We start from the raw sequence: 8,977 nt of genomic DNA, 5'->3' as shown, positions 1-8,977 counted from the left end.
CAGAATGACCCCGAGAGATGAAAGCACTGGGAGCAGCTGGTCGGACCCCCAGCTCCAGCAGGGGCACCCCGAGCACCTCACACAGGACGGCACCCAGGCGGTTCCCAGTATCTCCGGAGGAGACCACACAGCCTCTCTGGGCAGCCTGTGCCAGTGCTTGGGCACCTGTAAAGTTGGTGGTGCCACTCGTCCGTCTCCGTGTTTCTCCTGGGCCACCAAGCAGCCATCAGAGAGCAGCAGTTTTGCTCCCTGCTGACCTTACTGCAGTCAAGTGCCAGCACAATGCAGATGAAAGACCTCTTTATATCCCATTACAAGTCCCCTGAGCTTCCAGGCCCCTCTGCTCTCTGCATGTTCTTTTTTTTTTTTTTTTTTTTTTTTTTTCCTTTAATTCTCTAAGAGTTTTGAACTTTACACGGTAATGGAATAAAGTGTAGAGAAGAAAGTACTCTAGCATCATTTTAGAAAACGGCAAAGACACTCGTCAGATGACAGGCGGTGAATGTAATAAGCACACTGCCGCTCATCGTGCTTTACAGCTGGCAGCAGCAGGCAGCTCAGGTACTGGCGCGTACAGCGTCACAGGGACTCGCAGGCTTTTCCACTGCATCAAATACCCCTGTGTCCCACACAGAACGATCCCAGTCACTGGTATTTTAATACGTTGGACAGAACCTTCTTGCCCTTTACAAGCAAGATGGTGAAGCCTGAGCCAGCAGCTGCTGAGAGGCCAGACTGGATTGCGAAGGAAGGGCTTTGCGTTTGCAGGCATCGTGTGCGTCCTGTGCATCTCTGGGTGCAGGGGGAAAACTGCTTTGTGGAAAGAAAGAGGGACTCCCAAGGGCAACTTTGTGCTGGACAGAAAGCAGTCTGGTACATGATCACAGGAAGCAAGAAATACTGAGGAACAATTAGCAGAGCTCTTTAAATCAAGGGCGAGAGCAGCTCTGCTGTGTTTCATTTGAGCTCTGTGAGCAAAGGCAGGTGCGGGGCAGCAGGGACCTGCACCTCACCTTGTTATCTTACCAGGATACATAACGAAGGCTACAAGCAATTCCTAAGCCTGCTGTGTAATTGACCACGGTGGGAGCTTGCTGCCACTGCCCGCTCCTCCCCACATCCTCCTGGCATCGCTGGACCCACCAGCACCATGGCAGTGACAACTCCTGCCCTGAATAGCTCAGGAAATGGCATCCATGAAAGATAAAACCACAAATGGGAAGTGTTGGGACACGGGAGATGTGCTCTCATCCTGCAGCCAGAATGACCTCTTGATAGTTCACAACCCTCCTTGCACCGGCTTACCTACCAACACCTACACGTTCACATTTCATATTTCAAAATGGCACGTGTGTTATCTGGACCCATTCAATCAGGGCGTGTTAATTAAAGCTTATATTAACCGCTTGCAATCTTACATCAACTCTTGGCTGCTAATATGGGCCTTCAGTGTAATGGAAACATGACAAGGCAGGTGCACTGCTGGGGGGCTTGTGGTGGGCTGCAGGCACAAAAGCACCAGGCAGCACTTTGCTGATCTCCAGTCAGCAATTTCAACCACAAACAGCCTTTTGCACCATGTTGGATGGTGATCGGTGCCCGGTCCCAGATGAAACCTGGGAACCTCTGGTACTACAAAAATCCTGCACACGTCTTGAGGGCTGGGCTTGGGGTGAGAAGTGGGGTGTGGATTGTCCTGGTGAACTTTGCACCTTACTGCTGGATTTTGTCTAGACTCAGGATTCCCCCAGGCTGCCTGTGCCGTGGTATCGCGGCTTTGCTGCAGAGCCCCAAACCACAGAGAGGCCAGGGGCGGGCAGCAAGCAGCGAGCCGGCTCCCTTCCCCTCCAACACCCAGAGCAGGAACAGAGCTGGTGGAGCAGGCTGGGGCTGAGCTGCGGCAGGGGACCTCGTGTGTCCCTGCGGTCCCATTCGTGGCACCCCATGGCCCTCTCCACGCCACCACGGCTGGGGACAGTGTGGACGGCCAGCAGATGCTGCCAGTGGAGACTGTAGCAGCCAGGCCGGGCCGCAGCTGGTGCCGTGGGAGTCCCGTTCTTGGCAGGAGGTGCAGTGAGGGGCCGGCCCCATAGGACCTAGGTGTTTTGGAAGCCCCACACCTCCAAGAGCTGCACCCTGAAGTTCTCCTGGCAGAGCGGAGGGTTGTCAAAGGTCTCGCAGTGCTCCGTGCGCCCCCAGAGCAGGTCGGCGTCGAGGGACAGAGCTTGGCCTCCTCCTCCACCTGCAAAATCATGCCAGAGGGTTGGGATCCGCGCTGATCCCTCACTGCCTGAGCAGAGACACTGGCCAGGTCTCAGATCATGCCCAGCTCCCTGCTCCATTTACTGCGACCACGCTGCAGAGCTGTCATGGACAGATTGTGGGGCCATGCCCAGCCCTTCCTCAAGCTGTTCCCCTCCTGCGTGTCCTCTCAGTCCTGCATGAAGCAGAGGAAAGGGCCAGGATGGGCACGGCAGCCCCAAGGGCACAAACCTGGCTGGGAGGTTTGGGATATGGGGCTCCCAGAAGGAGCATCATTTTCCCTGTGCAGCCCTGTACTCTCTTGCTAACTTGGAGAAGTTGGGGCTGACTTCATCTTCCCTGACTTCTCCCCTAAGAAGGAGGTCTTTGCCTGCATGGGCAGCTCAGATTTGAACCTGGGGGAGAGCTCTTTTTAGCCAAAGTAGCAGCATGCTGTGCGGGGTGCTTGCCATTAGGTAATTACCGATAATGATCCCTTCCCGAGAGCCGGACATGAACATGGAGGCTGTTTTGGAAGGCAGGAGGAAATGCCTGATGGCCAGGAATGGGGACAGACGGCCTTTCCGCTGCGGTGTGGGCACGGCGAGGTGGTTGGAGCTGGTGCCACGGCCGTCCGGGGAGGAGCTGAGCAGGGACATGGGACCGGGAGAAGGCGACCGCTGGCGCGAGCGTGGCACAGCTTTGGCCAGTTCTGGCTTCTTGATGAACACCCACTCGTACCTCTCCATCTCGGGGCGCACCTGGAAAGGAGATGAAACCCGGTGAGCCCCGGCCTTGGGGGCATCTCTCCATTGCTGCCTGGCCAGGCGGGTTGGGGACCACACGCTGTGTGCTGGGGCAGAGGAGGGATGGCGCAGAAACCTTCCCTGCCACATGCATTGCCCCGCTGTCATCCCTTTAGGATGCTCCCGAAGTTAGTTCTCCATTTTTTGTAGTCCAGCACAGCAATCTCTGTGCTGCTGCCTCCTGCCAGGGCTCAGAGGTGGTGGTGGGACTGCAAAGGAAGCAGCTCGGTGCCACCATGCCTTAGACAAATAAAGAAAAAAGCAAAGACATACGAGCTCAGAAGCATAAACCCATAAATAAAATGTGACTTACAGTGAACACGAAGCACTCCCCTGTCCCAAAAAAGCCTGATGTCGCCCCATTCTTCTTCCTTTCACTCCAGTCAGAGGACAGAAACGCCCCGCACACCTTTGGGAGAGAGCACAGGGAGCTGTCACGGGGAGCAGGGCTGGGGTGAGCACCAGGACCCCCGGCAGCAGCCTCCATTGAGGCCATCGCTGGGGTGTGCTGCTCAGCAAGTGCTCTGCCTCTCCTTGGCACAATATCGGGAAGAAAACAAGCTAAAACATAGGAAATGAGGTTGAATAAGTCACCTTTCCCTGCCCGCAGCAGGCCCCTGGGACCGCAGCGTTTATCTCCTCACCACACTCAAGTGCTTGGTGTGGGAGATCAGGGCTCGGTGGCCAATAAATCTTCGGGATGCCTGGGCAATTTGCAGAACTTGCCTCTGCTGCTTGATGAAGAGTGCAAGGATAAAATATGGGTTTATGAGCCACTCTCAGAGTCCCCAGGGAAAGGCCTGGCTCAGGTATTTCTGCAGCTATTTTATGACTTTCAGATACCGTAAGAGCTGTCCTTATTTCACTTCCACTTCCCTCGTGCTGCTGCTCTTGCAATCAAGAAGAGCTCCTGGCATTTAGCGCGCTGAAAGCAAGTCCCTGCTCAGGCAGAGCATCTGCTGACTTGAGGAAAGTCTGCCTAGCGAAGGCTTCACGATTTAGCCTAAATTTCCAATAAAAACTTCCCTCTCGTGGCCTCTCCATCTCACGGGCTCCTCTTTACCCCCACGTGCCCCCTTTAACCAGTGTCTAGGGCAGCTCTTGGTGCTGGTGCCCCGCAGACACTGTGATGGAGCCAACATTGGTGGGCAGGGAGACAACCGCCCTCCTTCCCCGCACCACCCCGGCACAGCCCCGCTCCCTGCTCGGGAGACACTTACCTCCCCCTCCGTTGTCTTTATGAGCAGCACCGTGGGTTCGTAACCCTCGCAGCAGGAGTAAAACCTGGGGGGCACACAGGGAGGCTGGGTTGGTGTGGGCAGACCGGGAGCACGCAGCCGTGACCACGTGGGCACGGAGCTGTGGGATCCCGCTCACCCCTCACGGGCTGGGGGGCACGCTCATGGTGCCGACATGGGCAGTAATATTGCAGCCCCACCATTAACACCCCTGGAGAACTGGGGGGCACAGATGGCCCTGAGTGGTCCCTCTGCTTGCAGCAGGTTTGGGCATTGCCCGTGGCACTTGGGCTCTCCTGGCTTGGATCTGGGGGGTTTGATGTGCTCCCCATCACAGGGGGTACCCGAGCATGGTCTGCCCCAACCCCGATCCCTGCTGTGGCCTCGCAGTGTGATGTGCTGCTACGAGAAGTCTTCCCCGCAGCCAGCACTGCCCAGGCTGCACCCAGGGTGTTGAAACAAACCCACAGTGCCCCCAGAAGACCCCAGACATGTCCCACAGTTGTTGCATTTCTACATCGGCAGCCTTTACGCAATTTTATGCCCATCCCATCTGACCCGACCCCAGCCACCGGGCAGGTCGCGCTCACCTCTGCAGGCTGCACCCGTCTTCCGAGGTGGAGAAGAGCAGCAGCGGGGGGGAGAGGGAGAAGCGCTCGGGGATCCAGGACCAGATGATGCGCATCTCCTGAGCCGTTACCGTGCCGGAGCTGAAGGTCTGCATGTCCACGGCCAGGTGGAAGGACTGCCTGCGAGGGGGATGCCCGTGGGTGCCGAGCCAGGGTGCCTGCACGCCACTGCTGCCATGGGGCACCCGGCACGGCCAAAGCCAAGGGAGATGCCTGGAGCTCCCCCCGTGCTCTATCTCCGCTCTACCTCGGGGTTTGTCTGCTTTGCCCCAGAGCACCATCTGCCCATGCCAGCAAGCAGACAGGCTTCTTACCTGCTCTGCACCATGGTTATGCCCCGCTCCATCAGCGCTTTCCTGTTGGCCATCTGGAGGAGCCAGATTTCCTTGCGGGAGAACAGCCGGATGCCAAACGCTCTCTCCAGGAGTTTGTCGACAGTCGTGTGCTCGGCAATGTTCTGCACGAAAGCCTGCAGGTCTGCCTTGATGTCGGCCCCCTCCAGCTCGGGGGAGGCCACCGAGAGCCTGTACTGCTTCAGCAGGGCCAGGGCGATGCGGTAGAGGACCTTCTGCCCCTCCAGCAGGTAGACATCAAACACACGGATGGCGTAGTCGAAGGGGAGGTCGTGGAAGAGCCACGACAGCCATTCGGAGTAGACCTCAAAGACGTTCTCGGAGGAGCTGGCTATCAGTTTGTGAGCTGCCGGGCAGTGCTTGTTGGCCAGATCCCCGAAAGTCATGCAGGAGGCCCGGTGGGCCAGGAAGGACTGGTCAATGTAGCTGGTGTGGGGGGCGTTGCTGGCGATGAGGCGAGAGATGTTCTCGAAGCACTGAGCTTCGTCCTCGCTGTAGTGCAGCAGCAGAGCCACCAGCGAGGGCAGGATGGGGCTGTAGGTGATGTCGGGGAAAAGGTTGCCGACGCAGATGAGGATCTTCTTCATGGCGGTGACCCCGTCCGGGCTGAGGCAGTACGTGGGCATGGAGCACCCCTCCAGGAAGTCGGGCAGAGGGTGGGAGCTCGCGCTGTGCTTCCCAAAAAGCCGGCTGGCCACGTCCCTGTAGACGGGAGCGTCGGGCGTGACGAGGCGGCAGGCGACCTGCTGGCACAGCCGGTGGTACACCTGAGCTCTCAGGGCACGGCTCGCCGCCAGGCAGCCCTCTCTCAGCAGCCTCTTCAGCTCCTTTGGGGGCTGGGTGAGGATGTCCCTGGGGATATTGGCCTGCTGCTCCGGCTCTGGCATCCTGTCCCAGTCCACAAACTGTCCGCAGCCCAGACAGGAGGAGGCGGCGTCGATGTCCCAGGTGTCAGCCTCCGACGTGATCACGACGGTGACTGGAGACGAGCCAAGCATCCCTGTGGGACAAAGACCTTTTATCCGACACGCTTCACCGCAACAGTGACAGCGTTTCACCCTGCCTGACACTGCACTGAAATCCTACAGCACTTTCTGGTATTTCAGCTGCTGCTCTCCCCCCTGCACAGGGAAGGGTTTCAGGAGGCTGAGCTGCTGGCTTTGCCCTCACACCGGTCCGGTGGCATCAGCTGGTCCCTTTGGGGAACCCAGAGCAGGATGGGGCTCTGCACCCCTCGCACAGCTCCTGCCTCCCCAGGTGTGACCGGCTGTGCTGGGGAGCTGCAGGATGAGCTGCAGGATGCAGGGACTGTCCCTGCCCCTGTCCCTGTCCCACGGGCACAGCCACAGGACAGCAGTGTTACACCACCACCAGCCAGGAGCCAGCCCTGGGGCATCACTGAGAGCCCCGCGCTGGTCGGCAGCTCGGGGGGACCCGACGGGCAGTGGGGCCAACAGGGACAACGTCCCATCCCGAGGGCAGAGCAGGAGGTGATGTCCAGGACCAGGCGCTTTGAGCATGGATGGAGCAGAATAAACTGCCCCTGGCTGCTTGGGTGCCTGAGCTGCAGCAGTGTGCGAGGAGAGGGTTCAGCCAGAGGGGCAGGGACAGCCGGCAACACGGCCCCTGCTCCCCGCGTCCCCACGCACCCGGTGAGTCCCCAGCCAGGCAACGAGGGGCGAGGGCTGGAGAGCGTCTGAGCAGCCTCTTGGAGGTGGGAATTGGTGCCCGCAGTTGGCTGCGAGCTCACAAGAGCAGAGTTTGAGCTCCTCCTAGGGAGAAACCAGAGGCATTTTCCTTGGGGTTCCCGTGGAGCTCAGCCCCGAAGCCCGCACGTTTCCATTGCGGGGTTTGTGCAGAGCAGTTACTAACTGGCAGCATGAAGTTGATTACACACACATTAATTCCTAGTGCATGGTGCTGGATGTGCTCGGTTAAGCAGGGCTGGATGAGTCTCAGCTCCCCGTCTGAGGATTTGCACAGAGCCAGCTCTCCGCTTTGGACCCAAGGGGACACGGGGGGACAGCACGGCCCCAGCCACACACGTCACGCAGAGGTGGCAGCACGGTGGCACGGTGAGGGACAGCTCCCAGGCTGGGTCCGGCTCTGTTCATGCTGTGCTGGCTCAGCTCAGCTCTGGCTCTGGGTCAGGCCAGGCACCAGGTCAGGCTCAGCCCCGGGCCAGCTCCAGCAGGCTCCCTGCTCTGAGCAGCCGGGCTGGAATCAAGGCAGACCAACGGGCTGGAAAATGCTGGGGGCCACACACCCAGCTCCATCACACTTACAGCCCTAAAACCCAGGCTCAAATGAACAGCTGGGTTTAAGCAGGGCTCTTTGTACCTCTAGGTACTGCCACGATTCCCAGACCCCCCCTGTACTTGCAGCAGGAGGGCAGCCCTGGGTACCACCACCCCAAAATGTGTCACCCGGAGTCACCCAGCCGCAGGCACCCAGCCCAGGGCACGTCCCCAGCCTGGCACCAGGGTGACACCCCGGGGCCGTCAGTGGGGCTGGGCACATGGGTCTGCCCCAGCCCCATTGCTCTGGGTGCCCTGGGTTGCCTCCATCCCCCAGCACTCACCCACCTTGTGTGGTGCTGGTGCCATCGCCGTCCCCGTCACCCTGCTCTGGCTGCGCTGGGAAGCCCCCGGCCGCCCCCCCGGGGGCACGGGGTAGGCTGAACCCCACCTGCAGCATCCACCTGCTCCGGGGAGGCCCCGCTGCCGGCTGCAGCCGCTGCCCTGGCTTTTAATGCGCCCCGTGTGCGTGGGGCACGTGTTTGGTGTAAACAGCACGCGGGGAGGAGCGGCCCCGTGCCCGCTCGCCCCTTTGTGCCCGATTCGGGGAGGGGATGAGATAGCCATCAAAACAGCAACACGGCCGTTAAACCCCACGGTTATTTTTCCCCAGGGATAACCTTTATCTTCACATTCACTCCCGGGCGGGGAGGGCGCTGAGGGGGCGAGGGAGGGACGCGCAATCGCCCGTCCTTGACGGGAGGAAGCATAAACACGGTGAGTGGGGCTGCAGCCGCTTCCCGCTGGATTGCGCGGGTCTCGGGGGGGGCAGAAGTGGAGGCATGTGAGCAGCGAGTGCCAGGAACCAGGTGACGAGCAAGAGGCTGGGGCCACGAGGACAAAATGACGCCCTTCTGCCAGGTGCCGCGGAGCCGGGCAGCACCAGCGTGCAGTGCTTGGGGAGCACCTGTAGGAGAAACCTCGGGGTCTGGGGACAAAGCAAAGCCGCCGATGCAAACAGGAGCTGGTGGTGGAGAAACACGGCTTTCTGCAGCAAAGCACCCCGCTTTCTTTGGGGTGAATCAGGGCTGAGCTGCACCAGTGCTTCCAGCACCAGGCACCTGGCACAAGGCTTCAGCATTCCCCAGCGGTGGCAGAGGGTGTTCAGATGGGTCCCCCCTGCTCAGTGGAGCCCCAAATGTGGTAATTCCAAGCACATTTCTGTACTTCTGCATTTCCAGTCTGTCTCATTTGAAGCTGTTGTTATTGATTGACTTTGCCCCAAAATGTTTTGCAGGGTTACAAAAAATTGTGGGCTCAAGGAAAAGCTGCAGCAGCTGAAAGGAGAGGAGCATGCAGGGACCTTGCGACCATCAGTGAACCCGCAGGTCGGACTACACTTAAAAGTGGGGAGTTTTTAAGGCAAATAAGGCACTATATTTTCCTTAAGAAATTGTATTTTTTTTTCTCTCA

At 59.1% G+C, this 8,977-nt stretch overlaps 1 protein-coding gene across 1 annotated transcript; it reads right to left on the bottom strand.

Annotated features, from left to right (window-relative positions):
• Window positions 1–484: 484 nt before the first annotated feature.
• On the bottom strand, window positions 485–7,972 carry LOC311421001 (TBC1 domain family member 24-like). The gene is made up of 7 exons (XM_084492497.1): window positions 7,853–7,972; window positions 5,229–6,267; window positions 4,876–5,034; window positions 4,268–4,331; window positions 3,361–3,456; window positions 2,726–3,002; window positions 485–2,242 (listed from the first exon to the last, which is right to left on the bottom strand). The coding sequence occupies exons 1-7, from the start codon at window positions 7,962–7,964 to the stop codon at window positions 2,097–2,099; spliced, it is 1,893 nt and encodes a 630-aa protein (XP_084348623.1). The 5' UTR covers window positions 7,965–7,972; the 3' UTR covers window positions 485–2,096.
• Window positions 7,973–8,977: the final 1,005 nt, after the last annotated feature.

This window comes from Aythya ferina (genome assembly GCF_964211825.1).
Source record: "Aythya ferina genome assembly, chromosome: 18".
Taxonomy (NCBI): Eukaryota; Metazoa; Chordata; class Aves; order Anseriformes; family Anatidae; genus Aythya; species Aythya ferina.
Note: the sequence above shows the minus strand (reverse complement) of the source record. Positions and strands in the feature narration are given on the sequence as shown.

Excerpts from the sequence above, each read along its gene's own strand:
- LOC311421001 (XM_084492497.1), bottom strand. The coding sequence starts at position 7,964 with ATGCTGCAGGTGGGGTTCAGCCTACCCCGTGCCCCCGGGGGGGCGGCC. Across the intron at positions 3,457-4,267 it reads TAAAGACAACGGAGGGGGAG|GTGTGCGGGGCGTTTCTGTC; the intron begins GTAAGTGTCTCC and ends TCTCTCCCAAAG. Across the intron at positions 3,003-3,360 it reads GGGAGTGCTTCGTGTTCACT|GTGCGCCCCGAGATGGAGAG; the intron begins GTAAGTCACATT and ends TCTCCTTTCCAG.